Source organism: Glycine soja, chromosome 17 (assembly GCF_004193775.1).
Source record: "Glycine soja cultivar W05 chromosome 17, ASM419377v2, whole genome shotgun sequence".
NCBI classification, from domain to species: domain Eukaryota; kingdom Viridiplantae; phylum Streptophyta; class Magnoliopsida; order Fabales; family Fabaceae; genus Glycine; species Glycine soja.
The window spans coordinates 37,972,928-37,998,091 of record NC_041018.1 but is presented as its reverse complement, the minus strand read 5'-3'; the positions used below and the strand labels follow the sequence as shown (position 1 = coordinate 37,998,091).

The 25,164-nt window shown below is 29.0% G+C and overlaps 4 protein-coding genes across 4 annotated transcripts; all 4 read left to right on the top strand.

Annotated features, from left to right (window-relative positions):
- Nucleotides 1–2,995: 2,995 nt before the first annotated feature.
- LOC114393971 (PHD finger protein ALFIN-LIKE 4-like) lies at nt 2,996–8,036 on the top strand. The gene is made up of 5 exons (XM_028355500.1): nt 2,996–3,310; nt 3,478–3,510; nt 5,444–5,672; nt 6,851–6,983; nt 7,480–8,036. The coding sequence occupies exons 1-5, from the start codon at nt 3,220–3,222 to the stop codon at nt 7,747–7,749; spliced, it is 756 nt and encodes a 251-aa protein (XP_028211301.1). The 5' UTR covers nt 2,996–3,219; the 3' UTR covers nt 7,750–8,036.
- A 4,165-nt stretch (nt 8,037–12,201) lies between these two features.
- LOC114392854 (solute carrier family 25 member 44-like) lies at nt 12,202–14,186 on the top strand. The gene is made up of 2 exons (XM_028354089.1): nt 12,202–12,913; nt 13,644–14,186. The coding sequence occupies exons 1-2, from the start codon at nt 12,403–12,405 to the stop codon at nt 14,153–14,155; spliced, it is 1,023 nt and encodes a 340-aa protein (XP_028209890.1). The 5' UTR covers nt 12,202–12,402; the 3' UTR covers nt 14,156–14,186.
- A 2,249-nt stretch (nt 14,187–16,435) lies between these two features.
- On the top strand, nt 16,436–17,204 carry LOC114391917 (17.9 kDa class II heat shock protein-like). The gene has a single exon (XM_028352931.1). The coding sequence runs from the start codon at nt 16,518–16,520 to the stop codon at nt 16,926–16,928; it is 411 nt and encodes a 136-aa protein (XP_028208732.1). The 5' UTR covers nt 16,436–16,517; the 3' UTR covers nt 16,929–17,204.
- A 3,247-nt stretch (nt 17,205–20,451) lies between these two features.
- Nucleotides 20,452–21,238, top strand: LOC114393175 (17.9 kDa class II heat shock protein). Its single transcript, XM_028354441.1, has one exon. It carries the CDS (start codon nt 20,536–20,538, stop codon nt 21,013–21,015), a length of 480 nt encoding a protein of 159 aa, XP_028210242.1. The 5' UTR covers nt 20,452–20,535; the 3' UTR covers nt 21,016–21,238.
- The last annotated feature ends 3,926 nt before the right edge of the window (nt 21,239–25,164 follow it).

Sequence of the window (25,164 nt, the reverse complement as noted above, 5' to 3'; positions counted from 1 at the left end):
ATTTTGGGATAGGAAGAAGGGATAACGAATTTGAGAAGAAGAGTAAAAATATGTTGTAAAATATAAAAATTGACCTAATATATCTCCATTTATAGTTAGGGTACTCCAAGCCTATTATTTGCTCTATTTTCTTTATTTTATTATTTATAAAAATGAAATCTATTTTACTCCTTATCAAATGAGTAAATAAAACATCTTTTTTATTTTCTAAAAACACATTTATTTTATTTACGTTAAAACTATTATTTTAATTAATAAAACTATTTCTCCTTATTTATTTAATTACAAAAACCTCATTATTTTTCTAAAACTATTTATTTTTAAATAAAACCCTTTTAATTTATTTTATGAAGAATGAGGTGCTACATAGGCCCTTGAAAAAATGCCTTACTTATTTTCACCCACATCTACTATGAATGATAATAAAAGAAATGTGAAAAAACTAAGTTATAAAAGTGTTAAGTAAGAAAAAAAGAGAGCAAGTGATGAATTCATGGTTCGTGTGTGTTTCTATCGAAAGTGTTTGAAGTGTGTATTTTTTATATGAAAAATATTTGTTTTAGAGAGAATGAATGATGTATGAGGTGAGTGAGACAACTTGAAGTGTTGGAGTGTTTAAGCAATTGGTGAGCGACATTATAACGTTGAACATGAGAAAAATAATGCATGGATTTTTAAAAATGTTTTTTATTGTTATTTTTATTTTAGATTAGTTTTATACATTGTATTTATTGCTTAAATTTATTTGTGTATTCTAAAATGTTTTTATTTCTTTTAGCCCATGTGTCTTCTTTAATTTTATTTTTCATTCTTGTATTTTTTTTTTCATTATTAGTCCCTATAAATTCTTTTATTTCATTTTTAGTCTCTCTATTGTAATAATGATGTAATATTAATGACATAACATTGCTTGGTGACTGGGCTATTATGTTGAAGTGAAACATATCTTTTTTGACATGACACATGTTGACCTAAGCAAATTAATGATTTTGTAACAACATGACACAATAAGGATTAATTTTTTTTTAAAACTTTCAAGGATGATTCTTGAGAGAAAAACCTTGTGTGATAGAAAAAAAAAATCCTAAATTATAAGAATAAAAAATGTATTTAAGTCTATCCTTAAACGATATTTTTGGAAAACAATTATGTATTTATGTTTATAAATGAATGCCTACTAACTCTTTATTTTTTTTATTTCTAATATTTTATTACTTAGATATACACATTATAAATTAAGTGTTTGTTTGGTAATAATTAAAGTTATAAAAAATTATTAAAAACAAATGGTTATTTATTCAAAATAAATAAAATTAAGTATGTATTAAGTTTATGTACTTTATTTAGGATTTAATATGATTTTAGTAATGGTGAATTTTGATTTTGTTCCATTAAATATTTTTTTTAATTTTTGTTCTTATAAATTTTAAAAATGTTCCTATAATAGTTTAATAAAAATGAGACATGTATTTTTTTAACCATGTTATAAGTGTGAAATATTCACTAATTTCATCCGTGAATAATTTTCGCCTAGAACTTAATTAACTATTTTTTGTGGAGTCTTCCATCTCAACTCTTTGTTTTACAAGATTTAAAGTTCAAAGACAATACTTTGCTTATGAGGATTAAACATAGTTACTTTTGAACCAACTACTTGCTAGTAACATGACATGCTTGGACGAATAGAAGGGGACCTAGCCCCTTCCCTCAAGACATTTTTTTGGTATATATAAGGATAAAAAAGAAAACATAAACTAAAAATAAAAATAATTATTAATTTGATTATTTATTTATTAGCAATTGATCTTATTTTTTAATTTTATACATAAAATTAATAATAAATAATTTTATAAAATTTATTTATCAAATAATTATTTTAAAATTTAATAATTAAATAATTGAGTAAAAAAAGATTCACCCTCTTTAATGCATCTCAATATCCATCCCTTGCTGACGTGCATTCAAATATGTTGGATGTCATCTCAAAGTGGTCATTAATAAGTCATATTAAATGTATATCATATTTTTAATAAATGATGAAAGAGATTATTTTTAAAAAAAATTATGAATTAAAATTAGTAAAAATATCATAAAGCATTAAAGACCCAATTTATTATATTTAAATGAATAAAAAATTATTTAATTTTTTATTTGAATATCAATAAATGCTACAACTATTTTTTTAATAATAAAATGAATATATTTAAACATATATCATGTTAAAGTATTAATTGATGTGTGATATCTTAAATATATGCCATACCGTTACTCCATGGACTATTTATGAGAGAGGATGATACTTCTAGAACTAAATAGATTACTTTTCGTTAACTATAATTATTTTTGTTAATAATTAATGTTTTTCAAAAAATCTGACCGCCCATTTAATGTTTGTTTCGATTAAACTTTGTAAATACAATCTAAATATTGCTTTTATAAAATTGAGTTCTTAGACAATATTTTTAGAAAAATAACATTTGTATAAAAAAATATAAAATTAATGATAAATAATAGGATTGAGAAGAGAAATAAACACAAAATATGATATGATATTACATAAATTATTATAGAGGTGTGTATCATATCTCATAAAAAATATGTAAAAACATATATTTGAGAATAACCAAATTTATCATTAAAATAAATTTACTCTCCAAATTGAATTTGTAGCTGCCCAAACAAAAGTAGGGGTCATTAGAATGTTTATTATTTATTCTCGCAGTTAAAAAAAAAAGAAGGTTTTTTCTTTTAAAAAAGCATATCATATTCTCCTATCAATTTAAATTCGGACTCACCCGGACTAGTAGCCCTAGTATCCGAATCCGGCATCCGCAATCAATTTTTATTTTTATTTTTTATTTTCAAAAAGAGACGTAAAAAGGGGGAAAAAGAAAGAAAAAAAAAACGTAAACGGGTTATTAAGTGAGGAGTTTGTAACGGACTCAATGGGCTTTTATCAAATTCGGTTAATACAATCCGATTCTCCCCGATTCAAATCCGGTTAACAAAAAAGGCTGTGCAGTGCAGTGTGTACTACGCTATGTTAATGTAGTTGTGTGTGTTGTGTTGCACACTCTCCACACTCCACAGAGAGAGAGAGAGAAAAGGGTCAAATAGTTACAACCTTTGCTTCTTTCCCTCCATAGTCCCTTTTTTTTTTTTTTTTCCATTCAACAACACAACACAACACAACACCGCAACCTCAGACAGACAAACATCATGGACGCAGGTTACAATCCTCGTACCGTCGAAGAGGTCTTTAGGGATTTCAAGGGTCGCAGAGCTGCTTTGATTAAAGCCCTCACCACTGGTTCTTATCATTTTCCATTTCAAATTTTCTTTTTCTTTTTTCCTTTACTTTCAAAAAAAAATTGTCTCTTTTTTTGTTTGGCCTCCCTGATGTTTGTTTGTTTGGTTCTTTTCTTTGTTCTCTTTCTTGCATGTCTAATTGAATTGGTTTCTGTGTGGTTCCTCCAGATGTTGAAGAGTTCTACCAGCAGTGCGATCCCGGTAACGTTTCGTTCCGTAGAAAAAAAAAGATTGTATTTTTATTATTTGTTTTGGTCTATGTTTATGCTGTGTGTGTGTGTTTTTTTTTTTCTCCTGTCTGAATATTGAATTGAACTGATTTCTGAAGAAGTGCAGAGTGGAAATTGTATTTTGTTTGTTTTGAATTTGAATTTAGTTGAGTGTTGAGGCCGTGGGATTTTCGAACTTAATTTTTCTAAAGTGTTACTTTCACGGTTTTGTAAATGACTACTGGAAGTTTATATATATATATATATGTATATATGTATGTGTGTGTATGTATGTATTATGTTTTTGTTCAATGAGGTCATTTTGTGGATTTCTGTTTCTTTTTATTATTAGTTGTTTTAATGTACCGTGGACTGAAACTCAGAAACTCAGTTGCAATTTTTTTGTAAATGTAATTTATATTTTGTTTGTTTCAATTTTAAGAGGAATTTGAATTTGGTTGAGTATTGAGGCTGTGGGATTTCCAAAATTTAATTTTCGGAAGTGTGGAAAAACGCTGTATACCTAATTTGCTTGCTTTCTCAATTTTGTAAATGGCTATTACTTGGAAGTTTTTGATTTTCATATCTAATTTGTTTTCAATGGGGTCATTTGTGGATTTCCATTTCTGCTTCTTTTTAGTTGTTATAGCTTTAATGTAGCATCGACTGAAGTAGTCATATGCTACCACAAATGGGAACAAACTCAAGTGCAAAAATTTTCAGCTGGTAGCTTTCAATTTTAGCTTGCATCATTATGTTTAATTGTACATAGCCCTGTAAACTTTGTTTGAAATACGGTGAATTGGGTTTTTGTTAAATGGGTTCATTTTGCGGATTTTTATTAACTTGCCATCCTTCCTTTCATAAGAATTACATTTGGTGGGTCACAATATAATGCTAGATTTTATTTGCATTTTAGATTCTTTCAGGATCATTGTCCTAATCCTTAACCCTCCTGAGAAGTATGAATATGACATGATGTGGAATGAGTATATGCACCTCTTTTGTGTCTAATCATTTGTTTAATGTTAATGGACTTAAGATTCACCGTCAGTAAAGTGATTATTGGGTTCAAGGGATGTGCAGATAACCATTTGGTTGGTCTTTAATGGAATGCGATCAAGCCATATTATGCAGATCATATAGGTACATCTGGGAATTGGAAGTGGTGGTAATTGAAACAAAATGATGAGAAATGGAAGGGAAGGAAGTTTATGAGATTGTTTAGATGTTTAAAATTGTCCAAATTGGGGGAGTATTAAAAGGTTAATACAAATTAGTTGAAGACTTTGGATGTGTGGATTATGTGAGACCATCTTATGTTCCTCCTCTCTTGTGAAAAAAAAAATTCAAATCCAAAATTTTTACCCAACATCTGGTATGTGATATGTAAGTTTTCATGTGCAAAGTGTGAGCTAAAACTTAATCAGTAGCTTAGTGTTTCTTGATTTTATACTCCAGTACTCTTTAGCCCTACTGCATAAACGTGAGAAAATCTGAATAGAAGGAGAATGTGTACGTTACTTGAAATTTATTGAAACTCGTGATTTCAGAAGATAGATGGGTTAGTGAGGGATTTATTTTGACTGGAATAAGGTCATTTATTGAAATATGAAGAGTAGCCCATAGGGACATTTTCACTCATGATACTGGATTTAGTCTTTTGAGGTTACCTATTTTCTCGGAAACAAATTTCAGACATCTGTTAAATTTCAATTTCTGTGTATTCAGTGTACTGCCTAATATGAATCTTTTCTTTTTGGGCACATGAGTGAGCGATGTAAGCTGTTTCACCATGCTACCATATTGCCTAATCCAATTGCTGATTATGGTAGTGTTATAGCATTTAAAGTTCTTTGTATTATTGAAATTTTTGGTTGAGACTTTAGACATTTTAGTCAATTTATGTGAGCTTTGTGATGCAGAGAAGGAAAATCTTTGCCTTTATGGATTTCCAAGTGAGCATTGGGAAGTCAATCTGCCAGCTGAGGAGGTGCCCCCTGAGCTTCCAGAGCCAGCATTGGGCATTAACTTTGCCAGAGATGGGATGCAAGAAAAGGACTGGCTGTCTTTGGTTGCTGTGCACAGTGATGCTTGGTTGCTTGCTGTGGCTTTTTATTTTGGTGCTAGGTTTGGATTTGACAAGGCTGACAGGTACCTATTTTCCTTTCTATTCAATATGTATATGGGTTTAACTGATTATTATTTTTTCTCTTAAATGATGCATGCATTTGATCTTGGGCGATATTGTTAAATGGGGATGCTATGGTGGAATTGTGTGGTGGATTTTTTACCCACCGCCATAGGCAATTTGTGAAGGGAGGCCTGTTGGTTGTGCCACAGGCTGCAATGGAGGAATTTTGTCCTTCGGCCATATTCCACCATCCACCATTGTTGATAACACCAACCTTAGGTAGCTTAGGCTTGGGCCAGCTGTTTGGATCATTGGGACGCTGTTTTCACATTATTTCTAAGTTTTAAACTCAAGGATGGTTTGGACCTATTCTTGAAACATAGTTCTTTTGCTGTTTTGTTTGCATGCCAGTAAACAGATTATTAGGGTAAAGAAAGAAATGGTTAGACACAGAAGAGGTGCATGCATAAGCAATAAAGATAAGAGTAGTAGGAAGTATCTGACTGTGTAGTACTGAATGTCCTTAATTGCCTCATGTAATGTTGTCTACCTTGACAGTTGCAACTGGTTTTCAGTATGGTGTTCTTTGGCTCATTTGAGGAAAAATTAACTGAGTTGAAATAATAGGATTGTGTTGCATTGTTAATGGGATTTTGGTTGGTGTCTTTCTTTATTACTAGTGTGGAACCCATGTTATGAAAGATGTTTGTTAATATAAAATATAATTCTTAGTACATAGTGTTTATGAGTTCTAATGGCATTGACAAAAGAATATTGCCCAGCAAAGCTGAGAAGAGTCATCATATTCATTCTAAAATGAAGAATAGACGAACAATGGGACTGTTCAATCCAGTTCCAATTTCGTTAGAGTTGAAAACCAAACATGTAGTTTATAATGCCTAGTAGAGCTGGATATAACTTAAGAATTGAGGCTTTGGTGAGAGATAAAACTGTGGATATGTCTATTCAAATATCAAATAATATATTAAATGTTAACAATGTAATTGTTTTCTGTTTCCCTATAATTTATTTCCTTCTAGTAGAAAAACATTTTCTCATTACCTAGATACTCTTCTAATCTTCAGTTTGCATTCTTTTGTGACTTACTATTGATGGCTTTACCTCTATATGTTGTAACTTGTAATTAATTTGAGAAGTTGTCATCTTTAAGTAATATCTATTTCTCATCTTCATGCAGGAAGCGACTATTTAATATGATAAATGATCTTCCGACAATATTTGAGGTTGTTACAGGGATGGCCAAGAAACAAGGAAAGGAAAAGTCATCAGTTTCGAATCATAGCAGTACCAAGTCGAAGTCAAACTCTAAGGTATGCAAGGTTGAAAATCAAGCTGCTCTCTCTAGCAGTAGTCTGCTAAGTAGTATCATATAGCTTTTAGCAATGAAGCTAATTCCTAAATTTTGTGCATGTTCAGATGCGGATTATTTTTTAGAAATATTTTTATTTTGTTTATTTTTTTCTGAACGTTCACTTGAAAAGCTAGAAAGGTAAAGCAATTTCCCCTCCTTAAAAATAGGCTAATAATCACATTTTGTTTTATACTTGATTTAATGATTTAAACTTTAGGTGTGTTAGCAGGGGTTCTTAATTCAGGGAAAGGGGGGGTGAATTATTTAAGTGATTGTCCTTTACTAAGTAGTGTGGTATGTTGTTTTTTAGATGCTATTTGAACTTAGGAGTGGAAAAGTACTTACTTTGTAGGGAGCCAAAAAAAGTTTTTTACTATTTGTAATGTGATCTGGTTTCTTCTGATTGGTATTTGACTATATATTTTTGTTAATCTCTTTTGGGTTGACAAATGCAGCGCGGTTCTGAATCAAAGTACACAAAAGCAATGCAATCCAAGGACGAGGACGATGAAGGTGTGGGTGTGGAAGAGGAAGACGAAGATGAACATGGAGAGACTTTGTGTGGGGCATGTGGAGAGAGTTATGCTGCCGACGAATTCTGGATTTGCTGTGACATCTGTGAGAAATGGTTCCATGGAAAGTGCGTGAAGATTACCCCTGCAAGGGCCGAGCATATCAAGCAGTACAAATGTCCATCTTGCAGCAACAAGAGAGCTCGACCTTGACAACATCATGGCTAGGATGGTTGGTGACTATAATCTTGGCAATTTTATGACTACTAATTTGTTTAGTAGGTCAAGTTTATTAGTCTTGCTGTGAATTTCAGGTATATTGCTTCAGATGTTATTACATTAGGTATATGAGCTGCTGTCGATTCATCTACCATTAGGATATTTGTTTCATAAGTGGACTTGAATGTTGTTTTGTTATGTGTTTCTTTAAATTTAATGTAGCTGTGTAACTGTGTTGTGTCCATAGCTTAGTGAAGTTTATATTATCTCCCGTGGTGTAATTCTGTTCTATTTTTATTTTTTTGGATTTTTTTTAAAATTCAATTTCTAACTAATGTTAAAGATGGGTGAAACCTGAGACGGGAAGAATCTACTTGATAGTACAACAATTACTTGCTAGCTTCATTAAATAGCACGTTAAAATTCAGACATTAAATATTGACTATTTTTGTTTAAATAAAAACTAGAGCATGGCTTAGTTTTATTTACATTTAAATAACTTGCCATAGTTTTTTTAAAGAGGCTTTTTGATAAATTTTGTTTTTAATGAGCAAATTTAACATGATATGCATGTTTTTTTTAGTAATATAAATGGATTGTGTTTTTTTTTAATATTTTTTTGTCATTGTTAATTCTACTGAAAGAATTATTTGTGAAAGTAAAATTGTTAAAATCCTATTTCTCTACGATGTCGCAAGCCAAATGATTTCTAGAAAAAAAATAATTTAAAGAATTTTAATTATGAATGTATTATTAATAATTTTGCAGAAAAAAATACAAAATATTTTTTAAATGATTATGAATGCATAATTTGTTAAATTTGTCCAAAGCACCATAAATTTCAGGAGTAAAACAAACAAAACGGTAAGTTTAAAAAAATGAGATTAGGTGAGATAAAAGCAAATAAAATTCATTTAGTATAGGTCGAGTAGCTTCAAACTTGCCGGACCCAGCCAAATAAATGGATGTTTTAAATAGAGTTTGGCCGACAAAAAAAGATGTTTTAAATAGGGTAACGTTTTTGCTAAGTAAACATAAAACGAATCAACTCAAATTTTGTTAGATAGATTGGATTTAGATTAACAACATAACATTTTATCAAAAATCAATTCCACTCAAATAATTGTTATTTTATAATAATAATAATAATAATAAATCTATTAAGTTATTAGTATATTAAATAAATTTTAAACAAGAGACATGCCATTAATTTATTTCTTTCTATTTTATCAAATAAGAAAATTGAAATTATATTTACAATTCTAGTTTTACGCCTAAATCTTTTCATAACTCAAATATTAAAATATACATTTTATATTAACTTCTAAAAAGGCTTAATTAAAATTATAATTTCAATTCCCATCTTTCGAATACATTCTAGAAGAGTTCATCGATCACACGTTAACCATGCCAAATTGCCACAAATTAAACAAAGACTGATGGAGAAGAAACATTGGGTTCAGATAGGCCGTGGAATTGTATTTAGAACATACAACGAAAAATAGACAGAAAGAAAATCAACATATAAAAAAATTTGAAAAAGGTTGGACTTTTTGTTTAGGTTGGATTTCGGAGCTGAAGAGTGAAGACATTCCAGTGTGTTAGTAGACCTATGTCCTTTGAAAACCTATATATGTCTTCTGTCCTTTGAAGACTGTAAAAGCCACATCCCCATCCTTCCCATCATCTTGAAGAGGTGAGTAAATTGTATCACGACTTCTAGAGAACAACAACTTTAATCATAAGAGATAAGAATTGGAAATCAATGCCCTTCTAATAAATTAAAGTTGAGCAATTTAGTTCATTAATAATAAAAAATTTACATCATTAGTTTATAAGAATACGTTGAGAGTGTACTTTTGGAGGAGAATGAAAAGGAAGATAATTTTTTATTTTTAAATTGTGATAATTATATAACTTATAAAGATAGTGAAAGATTAGGTCTAACTCAATTGGTTAAATAAAGTACATTAATTATATAAACTTATTGATACATGTCTTTAATTCTTACTAAGATCTAAAAAGATAAAATTAGTCATTAAAGTGTAGCCGTGTAGATGATCTATTTTATTTTAATTTAAAAAATATTAATTTAGGTAATAAGTATTAAAAATGAAAATTTTAATCTCTTTCCCTTTCTTTCAAAATATCTATACCTCTCAAACATACAATTTTTTTTCTCATCGTTACCAAATAAACGACCTATCATTGTTATTTGATTAATTATATTCATACATGAACTTTTTTTCCATCTCATTATCACCTCATTTTTTTTATGTTTCTCATCATTTTTTCTTATATAATTTATTGTATCATCATTCTCTCCCTCTCTCTCTCTCACTCACTCATTTTCACCTATACACTCCAAAAATGAGGTGAAGATTGTTAATTTTCCTTTAGAAGATTTGTCTTTCAGATGTAGAAAGAGACTACGGGAAGAATCTGGAAATTAGTATAGTAGAAATGAATTTCACCCATTTAACATTTGAAATTTAATAGTGACTTGATAGATATAGAAATTTTTAGTAATCAAACACTAATATGTCTTTAAGTAAAATATCATTATTTAATACAACTAGAAAGATAAAATTATTATTTTTGTCTTTAAGAGATGAAAGTTTATTTACTTTAATGTTCTTACCAAGTCTTGGTATGCCCAAGCTCCCTACCCTTGCCTTCAATTTATGCTATATATGATGCCCTCTCCTTTAGATGTATTTCTTGTATGAATGAAGACGTGCTTTTCTCCTTTGATCATATTCTACTTATAGGCATAACAGTTACCAACTTGATGACTATCGAGGAGTTAGTGTCCACTATATTTGTGTGGAAAAGATGGGTTATACGTTGGTTGTTTAGAGAGCAAAATAGCTAGTAAGTATTTGAGTCTTTCTCAACAAAGATATAAGAAAAGTCATCAGCTGAGCAAATATATAATATTGTTATTTTTAAAAGTGAGATCAAACATATTTTTTGATATGTACCAAAAAAAGTGAATAATGTAAAAAAAAAAACCAGTTTTTGATAAATTGATATATAGCATAAAAACTTTTTGTACTAACAATGTATATGTATATGTATGTGCATTAAACCGGTTTAAAAAAATGTACGTGCATTAAATTCTACCTCTTATTAATATACAGTACACATCGTCAGAATTTATAAACAGTACTGTATTATATTATTAATATAGATCAATTTCTTAATATGATTGTTATATTTCGAGTTGGTAGAAGAAAGTGACTTATAATATATATTGCTGTTGGCAAAACAATCCTAGTGTTTGTAATATATAATCAGTATTAAATTTTATAAACTATATTTCCGTAACAAAACTAATCATCAATTAATGTTCTCTTTCAGGAAGAAATTGCTGGATATATACTAATCTAATTAATATTTTCTGTATAAAAATGTAATTAATATTTAGAGAAGTATTAAAGATTGAGAAATATAAGTAGAAGAGTACTTCTTTGATTCAATATAAATAAATTTAACTAATTTTATTTATAATGATATTATTCTTAAAATTTCATTCAATTTAATTGTAATTCTATTTTAATATTTTTTTATGATATCAAATTTCAAAATGAAGAACATTATAAGAATAATTTTATGTTTTAGTAGTATTTGAAATTAGTAAAATTAAATAATGTTAGTTAAATTTTTTAATTAATACAAAATTAGTTATTTTTACTTATATATATGAAAGAATATTAGTAACACATTCTCAAACAGTAGTCTTATATTTTTTAACACACTTATTTCCTCCGTTCTTAATTATAAGACTTTTTTAGAAATTTGTTTGTCATTTTTTTATAAGACTATTATTTATTTTTTAGATGTATTAACTATTTTTTTCTACATACCCCTAATTAATTTTTTTCTCTCTAAACATAAATGAGAATCAATTAAGTGGATAGAAAGATAAGAAAAGAGTAATTTTGAAATAATAGTATAAATAATTAACAAATTTATTGTGATTAATTAGTCGGACAAAAAAATAATCATTAGTTAAAATTTATTGAAATTTACAAATTCAAGAAAAAGAAATATTAACTAAGAAGTGAACCCTAAAACTCCTACAATTTTTAATAAATTTCAATTAATAGTAGGGAGTATGTCCAAAAGAGTTGGTTAAAGAATGTCTTACTAACATTTACATAAGTATTACAATTACTTTGTCGAAAATAATGACTAATGTTCGTCCACAATTGTCTGTGCATATAAGATATCTATTCTTCTTTTACGACGATTTATTTTTTAAGAAGATGAAAAGTTAAACCTTGAGTTATTTGGTTAAAAAACATAGTCTGAATCACTAATCACTTATGTAAATCATTGGTTGGTTTTTATTTTATTTGATTTAGTGACTAAAATAGAGAAATAAAAAAAATATATAATTTAACCTAATAAATTTTTATTTAGTCGCCTATACAGCGACTGTACATGTTCTTCACCCGTGTCTTTTGTTTCCTTCTCCCACTTCTTTCTTTATTAACCATCTCTCAAACACTCACACCCAACCCCATCGATCCTTTCCTTCTCATGTCCTTTTAGCTACACTAACCTTAAATTTCTTGCACTTGTAAACCTTTGCATATTAAAAGCTGCAACAAACGAATCAAAAAAGTGTCCAAGTCCAAGATGAGTTCGATTCCAACAACCACCTACGAAGATTCTTCAGCAGTTAACATTTCAGAATTCCAACCTCAATCTCACGCACCGAAGGAAATTGAGTGGCACATGCTCGACAAGTCAAAGTTCTTCTTCCTGGGAGCAGCCTTGTTCTCCTCTCTCTCCGCCGCCCTCTACCCCGCCGTGGTCTTGAAGACACGTCAGCAAGTTTCCTCCGCCAAAATCTCGTGCCGCAACATGTCACGCGCCATCATTCGCTACGAGGGTTTCCGAGGTTTCTACCGAGGTTTCGGCACTTCCTTAATGGGAACAATCCCCGCACGTGCGCTTTACATGTCTGCGCTTGAAGTCACGAAGAGCAACGTCGGCACCGCCACCGCTCACTTGGGGTTTTCCGATGCGTCGGCCGCTGCCATCGCTAATGCCGCCGGAGGCGTAGCTTCCGCCATGGCGGCACAATTGGTGTGGACCCCAGTTGATGTCGTGAGCCAAAGACTCATGGTTCAAGAAAGCAACAAAAGTAATTTAAATCTAATCCACGATCTCAATAATTCTGAGTGTTTTTTTGCTCGTTTTTTCAGTAAAGTTTATTTTTTTATTAATCCCCCCTTTTTTTATTTGTAATATTCAAATATAAAATTTTACTTAAAAAATCTTATATCAATTTCACTCAATTCCCATTTTGATCTTTTTTCCGTGTTTCCTAATAGAATTTTTTTAATTACATTTTTTTGCATAAAAGTCAAATTTAAAATTTTACTTAAACATCTAATAAGAAAATAATTTTTTTATAGTTTTTTAATGTGTTTGTGTAAATTATTTTTATTTAAAATAAATAATTTTTTTCAAGAAATAAATCTTCTTGGTTACTTAATTTTTTTTAAGTTTAAATAAATTCACCCAATTTCAGTTTTACTCAAAATAAAAAATATTTTGATATTTATAAGTGTCAGTATAAAAAATAAAAATATTAATTCGTACCTTTATAATTATATTGCGACATGTGAAATTATGTTATTTAAGATTTTTTTTTATCTTCTCTTATAATTTTTATAAATATAATTTTTTTTAAATTTTTAACAATTACTGTTAGGACGTTGGTCTGTAAGATCCTAGAAAAGGTAAAATTAGCAGCAAAATAAATTATATGCAATTTTTAAAAAAATCGCTGAAATTTCAATTTAAGTATTAATGACAAAAGACTTTGTCGTTAGATTTTGTCACTATTAGTTTAATTTTTTTCTTTATAGTGTGTTACAGGAATGGTTTTGATGCATTTAGGAAAATTCTGGGTGTTGAAGGGCCAAGGGGGTTTTACAGAGGGTTTGGGGTTTCCATAGTGACTTATGCTCCCTCTAACGCAGTTTGGTGGGCTTCGTATTCAATGGTAAACAGGCTTATTTGGGGCGTGTTTGGTGGTTGTGGTAATTCAAATTTTGGACGCGATTCGAAGGTGATGGTGGGTGTGCAAGGGTTGAGTGCAGTTATGGCTAGTGGGGTTTCGACTATTGTGACTATGCCACTTGACACGATCAAGACGAGGTTGCAAGTGTTGGATGCAGAAGAGATTAATGGACGAAGGAGGCCATTGACTCTTGTGCAAGCGGTTCATAACTTGGTGAAGGAAGGGGGAATCTTGGCTTGTTACAGAGGCTTGGGACCAAGGTGGGCTTCTATGTCCATGTCTGCGGCAACCATGATTACTACCTATGAGTTCTTGAAACGCGTGTCTGCTAAGAATCTGGATAGATTCATTGTGTAGTAACTTTACCAGTAAAGGTTTTTAGGCTAAAGATCCGTTCTGATCATAAATTGATATTTGAAAAAAATTTAAATGTACTTCTTGAATGTAAATAAATTGTGTATATAATTTAATAATAAAGTTATTCTTAAATTTTATAATTTAATATTAAATTAATTTAAAAAAAATATAATTTATTATCAAATTGATTTTTATCTAATTTAATTTGATAATAAAATGATTTTATTAATTTAATTATAAGCCAATCATTTATCGTACTTTTTTACCTATTTGAAGATTAAATTTAAATTATTTATCTTTCATAAATTAATTTATAAACATTCCATATCACATTTTAAAAGACTAAAATAATTATTAACGTTGAAGATTTTATTCTATATTCGATGAAAAATATGAATAGGAATCTTTAGAGGGTGTTTGGTCTGACTGTTTTTTGTTTTCATTTTTCAATGAAAACAGAAAATAGTGATGAAAATGTGTTTGGTTGAATTTTGAAAACATTTTCAATGAAAATGAAAACAGGAAACAACCAGAAAATGAAAACAATAAAATTTCGTTTTCAGTGTTTTTAGTTCAAAACCCAAACCTCATTTTGGGTAAAATGAAAATGCTATGACAATGAATATAATTTTAAACAAATGTAAAAATACAAAAAAGATAAGAAGTTAATATATCATAAATTTTCAGTGTTTTTATTTCCTAAAAACAAAAACAAGAAGTCAACCAAAACATGTTTTCAGAATTCTAATCTTTTGAAAATGAAAACAGTTTTCAGAAGATAAAAACAAAAAATAAAAATACAAACCAAACACACCCTTATAATTTCGGGAGTTGGAGCGACATAACTAATCCTCCTTCGTAAGGAATGCTTTCCGCAAGAAATGAGCTTGTGGAGTATTTTTATACACACTTTGAAGCTTTGCAGATTTAGCACACTTCCATTATACCAACTCCATTTAAGTAATCTAGCAGTAAAGATAATGTAGTAGGAATTGAGATGTAATTAATTTAATTCTATGTAGTTTATTTATCCCCATGGGACATTTTCCTTTCATATACTTTGCCGATAAAACAAACAACATATCAACGAAAACAGTTTTCAGAAGATGAAAATAAAAAATAAAAATATAAACCAAACACACCCTTATAATTTCGAGAGTTGGAGTGACATAACTAATCCTCCTTCGTAAGGAATGCTTTCCGCAAGAAATGAGCTTGTGGAGTATTTTTATACACACTTTGAAGCTCTGCAGATTTAGCACACTTTCATTATACCAACTCCATTTAAGTAATCTAGCCGTAAAGATAATGTAGTAGGAATTGAGATGTAATTAATTTAATTATATGTAGTTTTTTTTATTCCCATGAGACATTTTCCTTTCATATACTTTGTCGATAAAACAAACAACATATCAACTAAAGCACATATGAACATCCCATCTCTTCCCATTTAAGCCACATTTGGGTTCATAGCGATGTGTGCACCTAAACCTATTTTATTGATTTCGTTGAGTGACACAATCCAACCATGTGCATAATTTTATCATTAGCTCCCTTCTAAGCCTCCTCACAAATTTATCCGAGATGATCACAATGTCAACTAACTTCAGTCTTCTCACGACCTATTGATGGCGTTTATAAATCACTTCAAACCATTTCAAACTAAAGTATTTTATATAAAATAAAAATCCAAACAAGTTAATACTTGAATGAACCTAGAACCATAAAATTGTATTTCTTTTATTCAATTCAGTTTTTATTTATTTATGTTTGAAGTTAACTTAAACAAATTAAACTTATATCAATTTTCTTATTCTACTTTCAAACAAATTTAAGATTATTCTTAATTATGAATTATAAATTAAACTAAGTTTTGATTTATGGTGAGACTCAATACTTTGAACATTTTTTTTATATTTATCATGTATTTAAAAATTTATTTAATGAGTGTTGTTCTTAAAATGAAAAGGTACTATTAAAAAGGTAACTGAACTAGAAGTTCCACATAAGACTAATAATTTTCTCCAAAAATTTTCATTTTATGTCCACTATTAATTTAGATTTGACTTTTCTGTTGTCTCTTTTCATGCTGTCCCTCTGCTCTCTTTATAAAATAAGACATTTTTAAAATTAAATATCACAATTAAATATTAACACAACAGTGTTATTTTGATGGGACAACACATGAACATCATGAGAAGGCACAAAGAAACCAAATCCTATTAATTCTGTCTAGAAACTTTATTTCTTTCCTCAATATAAATAGCCACCACACATCTTTAGTCTAGCAAGAAACATTCCCAAAACACAGTAACAAAAGTCTTTCCTTTTCAGCACTTTTTTCTTTCATATTACAGAAGCCATGGATTTCAGGGTGATGAGTTTGGAGTCTCCACTGTTTCACACGCTGCAACACATGATGGACATGCCAGACGACTCTGCAGGGGACAACAAGACATACAATGCTCCGACACGGTCATATGTGCGAGACGCCAAGGCAATGGCTGCAACACCTGCGGATGTGAAGGAGTATTCGAATTCTTACATGTTCGAGATAGACATGCCCGGTTTGAAATCTGGGGACATAAAGGTTCAGGTTGAAGACGACAACGTGCTTCTGATTAGTGGGGAGAGAAAGAGGAACGAAGAAAAAGAAGGAGCAAAGTATCTCAGAATCGAGAGAAGGGTTGGGAAGTTAATGCGCAAGTTTGTGCTACCTGAGAATGCTAACACGGACGCTGTTTCAGCAGTGTGCCAAGATGGGGGTGCTTAGTGTTACCGTGCAGAAATTGCCTCCTCCTGAACCTAAGAAGCCTAAGACTATTGAGGTTAATGTTGCTTGAACCTTAAGAACTAAATTAAATAAACGAGCGTTTCGCTTTTAGACAAATTCTTGTGTGAAGGGTAAGGGGTTGTCTCTGTAAGAAGCAGAGTTTTTACTTTTCAGTTGTTTCAAGATTTTTTTTTTGGTTTGTTTGTAATTTCTTATTGAAGTGATTTGTGGCTTTGTAGTGTTATGATAATGAAATAATATCAGCCAATGATCTTAGCTCTCAATTATCTTTTCCTTTTCTGTTCGATTCACAATTTTTCAATTCATCTTTGCCACAACTCTGTCATTGGTTCTGTGTTTTTTCCATGGAAAGAAATAGCAGAACCTAACAAGGAAATATTTACGGGCTGTGATAGAAGGGGGAAAGGGAAGGTAGACGACATAAATCAGTATCAAATAAACTTGTAGAGTGTACGAATAACAAACTATCTAAACTCAACATCCTAACTATATAAAAGACTATACTTTCAGCATGTAGGATAATTGGAAATCTCAACATTATTATATCTCTATATTAAAGCACCATAATGTCTTTAAATCAAGTTTTACTTGGATTAATAAGGATACTACATAATACATTTAGTTAATTACATTGAAGTTTGTTTTAATTACATTCGTTATCTTTTTAATATTTTTTCATATATTTTAATATCATCTATTAACTCTCGGAAACTTTTATCAGTAAATTTTAAAAAAGAAAAACAAAAGACATTTATTTATGAATAAAAAAACAGAAAAAAATGATGTTTAAATAGTAGCATGAATGAAAGAATTTTGTCAGTAATTATTTTAATATTTAATTATATGTAATTTTTTTGGTTTATTTAATTAAATTTTAAATATTGATTCAATTTGTTAAAATTTAATGTAAACCAATTTACATGCATGTATTTTTTGATAGTCATTAGAGTAATCTAAAGTTAAGAAAACGAATAAGGATATTTTATGAAAAAAAAATTTAAAAATTATGTGCTTCTTATGTTATCACCTCAAACTAATTTTTTTCATGTTTAAAACATGAAAGAATGATCAATAAAATAGAAAATCAACAATTAATATATATTTTGTAGTGTTTAAAAAAGTGAATGTTCAATTTAATAAAAACAAATTATAAGAGTGATTATTGTATTTTTTTTAGTACATTACATTCATCTTTGGTTTGTCTTGACTTACAAATTTTTTTTGCAACAATCCATCCACTTCTTCTAAGTTTTCTTTGTTTCCTCTAAGGCTGACCTATTTTGGAATACATGAATTTAAAATGAGATCAATTTAATGCTCAATACCTTTTAAAGGAAATAATTTTTGAGATAAATCTTTTGAAAAAATATCATTAAATTCTTGTAACAAAGAAACAATTTCACAGGGGAAAAAAGAATTCAAATCATGAGTGAAGTAAACATCGTTGTAGATGAGTATACGTAGTTTTTCTAATTCTAACAAGTCACTCAATTTTTTTTTTCTTTGCAAATGCGTTCACTCTCTTATTTTTTTCTTTACTGCACTCACTCTTATTTTTCTCTTTCTTTTTTGCTTAACTTTATTCATTTTTATTTTTTCGTTTTTTCTTGAATGCTAAAATGTTCTTCTCCTAACTTACACTTTCTTGTCATTCATACTTAACTTAGACTTTCTTACTATTCATACTTGATCAGAATATGTTTCAACAGGTTTGACAGGTGTTAACACAATGAAACAGTAAAAACAAAAATTACCTCTATCATTTGTATCATAAGATTACCTCTATCAGTCCCATAAGCGATATAGAAATACCATGAACATGGATGACAGTTATGTAACAAATGAGTTCAAAGTGATATTTCTATTTTCACAACCAGTTTCAGCTACCTGAAATAGCAAAGTCTATTTTGTGAATCCGACAATTAGTAATAAACATTACGTTTTGCGTATTGGTTTGTGAAACAATATTTCCAAATGAAAATCTTTAGGAAGATGGATTAACAAAATGTCAAATTACAATAGTCATTACTCCATGTAGATTACATACGTGTCTTGTAACCAATATCATGAACGTTCACCACGGATACAAGAGCACACAAATTGGTTGTTTTAATACACAAGGACGGTTCCAAAAACTTGTTAATTAGACCATCGCCAAAATTCATCTTAGGGCATCTTCCGATCCCAAGTGCTTTTCATCATGGAGATCCTAGTAGTAAAGCCCTTCTGAGATCGAGCCATGAATATATTTCTCTCTTTCATATATTTTGCAGATAAAAGGGAGAATCAAAGCTTGTTATTAGCATTCAGAACATCCCATATAAGCTTACCTAGCAAAGCCACATGTTGGTTCATAGCTATGCACGCACCCAAGCCACCCTGCATGTTTCCTTGGTTTCATTACGTGACTTCATCTAAAGATGCATACACTATCAACATATGAACACAGATTCACAGATATGTTGTTGATTATATACCAGTTGATCTGCATATTATAAGATGGTATAGAAGTCAACACAACATTATATATATATATATATATAGGACTTAAGTAGACGATGTTTTAAAATCAATTCAAACCATTTCAAATAACTAAATTATTTTAAATAAATTAAAATTCAAAACAATTTGTTACCTTAATGAATCGAAAACAAAAAAAATTGTATTTTTTTTTATATATGGGTCAGATTAATTTAAAAGTTTTATGTTTGGAATCAACAACGTCAACCGAATCAAACAATAAACATGTTAAATTTATACTATTTTTCTTATTCTACCTTCAAACAAATCTAAGATTATTTTGATTTATGATTTATTAATTAAAGTAAGTTGTAACTTATAGTTCGTTTGAAAGGAGTAAAAATGAAAGGAAAAAAGACACATAAGAATATTTTTCATGTGTTTGATTGAAGAGAAAATAAAAATAAAAAATCAGAAAAAACACATATAAGAATATTTTTCATTTGTTTTCTTTAATTTTAATTTTAATTTTTTTCCTCTCTCACTTTCTTTCCTCTCTACTGCATATAGAGTTAATACTTAAACATGTATATTTTGAGTTTTGAGTCGCTAAGGAATCTATTTTGCTCAACTACATTAATGAAGTTTTTAAAAGAAAATAATTTCATATTTTCAAAGATAAGCACGCTGTCAGATTTGTTTTTTAAGTCATAAGTTTGTCAAATCAGATAATTTTTTAAAGTTTATTTCTCAATGATAAAAATAAAAAATAAAACTCCAGAACTTTTTTTTTTGTCTTAAAAAAAAAAAAGCCCCCAACTTTGATTACCTGACAAGCACAAGATTCTGGACATTACTAGAAAGATCCGAAGACTCAGAAGCTGTCCGTAACATAACCGAACCTACTGGAAGTTTCACAGCAGACAATTGCTTTCTCCAGAAACTTCCATTTCCAAAACGCGCACTTTAAGTAGTTATCTTCAGAAACTTCCATTTCTTTCTCGAATTATCTATGTATCCCGTATAAATTGCCACCCACCCACCCTTTTTCGACTACACAGAAACATTCGCAAAAACAAAATCCCAGTATCAAAATTCTTCTCTTTTTTTCATATTTCGCAAAGACATGGATTTCAGAGTGATGGGTTTGGAGTCTCCACTGTTCCACACGCTGCAACACATGATGGACATGTCAGAGGACGGTGCAGGAGACAACAAGACACACAATGCTCCAACATGGTCATACGTTCGAGACGCGAAAGCAATGGCTGCAACACCTGCGGATGTGAAGGAGTATCCGAATTCTTACGTGTTCGAGATCGACATGCCGGGTTTGAAATCTGGGGACATAAAGGTTCAAGTTGAAGACGACAACCTGCTTCTGATATGTGGGGAACGAAAGAGGGACGAAGAGAAAGAAGGGGCGAAGTATTTGAGAATGGAGAGAAGGGTTGGGAAGTTAATGCGCAAGTTTGTGCTGCCTGAGAATGCCAACACTGATGCAATCTCTGCTGTGTGCCAAGATGGTGTGCTTAGTGTAACCGTGCAGAAATTGCCTCCACCTGAGCCTAAGAAACCTAGGACTATTCAGGTTAAGGTTGCTTGAACAACTTGTGGAACGAAGTTTAATAAATGATTGTTTTCCCTTTCTGGCAGAAGCAGGGCAAGAAGTAATGTTGTTTGAAGGATAAGATGGATCTTATCTTTTAGTTGTTTCAAGGTTTTTCTGTTCTTATTGCAATGGTTCTATGGTGTTTTCAGTTTGTGATGTTGTAATCAGATGATGCTATTGCTATATCAGTTGTTCAGCATTTCTTGATCTTAGTTAATTCTCTGTTACGTTCTCTGCTTTCCAATTTCTATCCCAGTCTCTAATAACAGAATTTAACCCAATGCGTTTAGATGGAATTGAGAATATCAATTTTATTGATTGATTACTTTGCTTAAACTACTAAATTAATAAAATAACTAATTAAAATTCAGTATTCACGTTTGCAAAATAATTGTAAAAGTACAAATGCATGTAGTCTCTTTAGTGTTTATGTAGGCAGCGTTGAAATGCTAATGGTGATTACTCTTCCCCCAGTTGATCATTTTGTTCTTGGGATTTTGACTTGGTCTCTCCAATTTATGCAGTCTTTGTTTTATCCCTTTTAATGGTATTAGGTGTTTGTTTGCTGCCTTGCTTTCTTGCGGATTAGCTTTAGCACCAATTTTACAAAAAGAAAAAAAAAAGAATTGGATATACAATAATTTGGGTATTAATTGAGTGATGCATGACTTGAATTCAAGCCCCTTCTAGTATCATGGAGGCATTCTTTGAGATCATTGCTCCCAATAGATTAAAGTTTTTTCTGGCATATGTGGTTGTACAAGTAACTTGTATGCTGAATTGTTCGCCATCTATTAAGGTTTGAAGCAATCTTGGGAGTTTGATTTCAGACACATCATATGCGAATCTGATTTGCTCTCTTCCATAGAAAAAAAACCCTACATGGGTTTCTTTTATTTTTGGTGCAGTAAAGTGATGGGACTGTGAATTGTGATTTTTTGAGAAAAAGGTCACGTGAGACATTAGTGAGATTTTAAGTGTGTTTTAATCCTAACCGGTTAATTTAGTTTAATAGACCAGATTAATTATTTTTATTCTTACTTAAAATGATTATTTTTGTATAAGATATATATTTGAAATACAAGTACTTGATTTACGAATTTATAAACTAATTATTTCGCAAGTTTTTTTTTTTAATTTTAAATTTGAATTGTTTTTTTAAGTCCATTAACTTGATAAAAGTTTTGGACATACTATTTTGTAATTAATTTGTTTTGATAGATTTAAGTTTAGTTAAATATTTTATTTGTTATGTTTTGTAATAGAGACATAAAATATATATTTTTTCGAATTAAAATGCAAATAATAAATCTAATTAAGTATAAGTATTTAAGCACCTATATGCATAAAAAACATAAAAAAATATAAAAACATAAGTATAAAAATAAGTATTATAATATTTTATTTAAATTTTATCTATTTTTATCTCTAATGTAAAATCTGAAAGGTAATTAAAAAATAAAAGTGTCAAATTAAGCTGACTATGAGATAAGGTAAGGAGGTTTGGACGAGGGGACGATATAAAATTTAGTATTTATAAAGGGAGAATGAGAGAAGGAGATGTCATGGGTTTGAAACTCTTCCATTAATATTTTAAAAACTAAAAATTAATAGATTTTTATAAGAAAATAATTTAAAAGGGTTAGAGAAATAATAATTCTAATGAAATTTGAAAAAAAAAATTACCGGATGAACTTAAAATTTTAAAAAGGGAATATTTGGAAGTTTTTAATTTGATGTCAAATATAGTATTTCGATTGGTTTGTTTTGAGAACAGGATTTAATTAATGAATTCAATTATATAAATTTTGAGAAGAAAAGAATAAAGTATTGAAGAGATTTAAATAAAAGAAAACTAATGAAATGGTTTGATTATAATAATTCAAAAATAGAATTTAATGAATTTAAAGATTGAGATGCTAAATTAATATATATTTTTTTATTTTTAAATTCTTAACAGAAAAGTTTCATCAATATTTCTTACACAAAGGTTCTTAAATAAAAGGAAATAAAGATCGACAATACATTTAATTTAAGTTTTAAAGTTACCAAATGATAAAAGGGAGGCGTAAAAAAATTCTAACAACGAATGATGAAAATTAATTTTACTACAACGATAATTTTTATTATAACTGAATAAACTAAATTACTCATTTCATATGTAACTGTATAAACTTAATTATTTGAAAATAATGCTCAATAATTACATATTATTTTCTCAAATAAGACTTAAATTTAAAATAATATATTTTTTTTTTTATAAAATTTAATTTATAATTTTTCTTATATTAATTATTTTTAGATTATAAAATTTCTCTCATTAAAAGAAGAAAAAATATATTATTAAATTATTAAAAAATAAGTATTAATAATAAGAATAATTTAAAAAATATATGTAAATTTAAAATAAATTTATTATTATCAATTAAATAATAATTATTTTTATTATAATGAATTAAGGAATCCAATGTTATAACGAGACATTAGTTTTTATATAGAAAAATAATTAAATTACTCATTTGATTCTTATAATTTTATGATTTTTATTATTTTAGTTTTTATAATTTTTGAGAAAGATTAAAGAGAATTAAAATATAAATTATAAGGACTAAATAAATATTTTTAAATTAAAAACTAAAAGAGAATTAAAATATAAATTATAAAAATTAAAATATAAATTATAGGAACTAAAAAATTTATTTTTAAATTATAAAAATTAAAAAGATAAGAATCATAAAAAAAAATAAATGAGGAATTTAATCTAAAATAACATTAACACATTAGTGTGACAGTAATGCGACGCTTCCAGAAATAAGGGTAGAGAGAGAGTTAAGGTTTTGATTTAAGACATATGCCTACTGAGAAGTACTTGAAGGTTGAAGCTGATCCCTGCAGTTACTTTCTTTACTCTTTAATTGGGTTCTGATCGTCCAGAGAAAAGTGAAAGAAAAAATTATATTTAAATTGAAGAACAAAATTAAATTTTTTTATAAGTTAAATAATTCTCTGTTATATTTTCTTTAATTAAATATATGTATATATATATATATATATATATATATATTATTTTTTCCCCTCATTTAAATAAACCTTGAAGTTTTTTTGATCTCTAATGTAATCCAGAGAATTGACATGTTGCATGTTGAGGCAATTGATGATGCATAATTTAATGATAATATGACGTCAACTACACATGTACAGCTGTATTTATTAATTTGAATCACTAGTTTCCCCAAAAATGAAAGACCGTGGAAGATACCTACTAATTTCCCAGCAAGTGTGTTATTTTAAGATTCCTATTACCAGACCAGAGTTTGGTATAAGTTCACCTTCTCTCCTGATCGCAAATAATGCAAATCTCTGGTCGCACCAAAGCCAATTGGAGTCAACGAAAACTGATTGTACGAACTTGGGACACACGAATGTGACAGCACTTACTAAAAGATGAAGTTCCTGTAGCATATGCTTTGACAACAAATGATATCTTTTTAGAAGTAAAATAAATTCCTTCTAAATTTCATTGAAGCTAAATGAAATATAATGTATCAAATTATACTATTGTTAGTAATCTATATCATATGTGCTGAATTAAGAGTTGCTTTTATTGAATATTGTAATAAAGAAAATCATACTTACACTCTTGATATCTTAACCTAGGCCATTTTTGGACTAATGAAAAGTGATAAAGTGAAATTATATTGTTATTGTGCCAATTAAGATGAGTAGAATATGATGAAATGCATTTCATTCTATTTCTTTCAATACTTTTTGTTCCTTCAGCTCAAATTTTAGGTATGTGATAGAAGTACTTTTTTTTTTATATACCTTTTAGTTCCATCATAACAATATAATGAAAAATATATATTTTTTTTCTTTCTCTTTTGCTTTATCAGTTACTTCCATTACACTTCGTTTCATTTTGTCTCATTTCAATGCATTTTACACATTATTATATTCAGACATAGCGTTGAGCAAATACTTGGAATAGTTAAAATGAAACCATAACAAAATGTAGTAGTTAAATGGGCATCCAAATCAATATTAATGAGACCATGTTATAATACTTCAAGGCATAGAATGAGAGACAGTGAAAAAAATTGACATGGAATTAGAAATGCATATATATTAACGATATAAACAAAT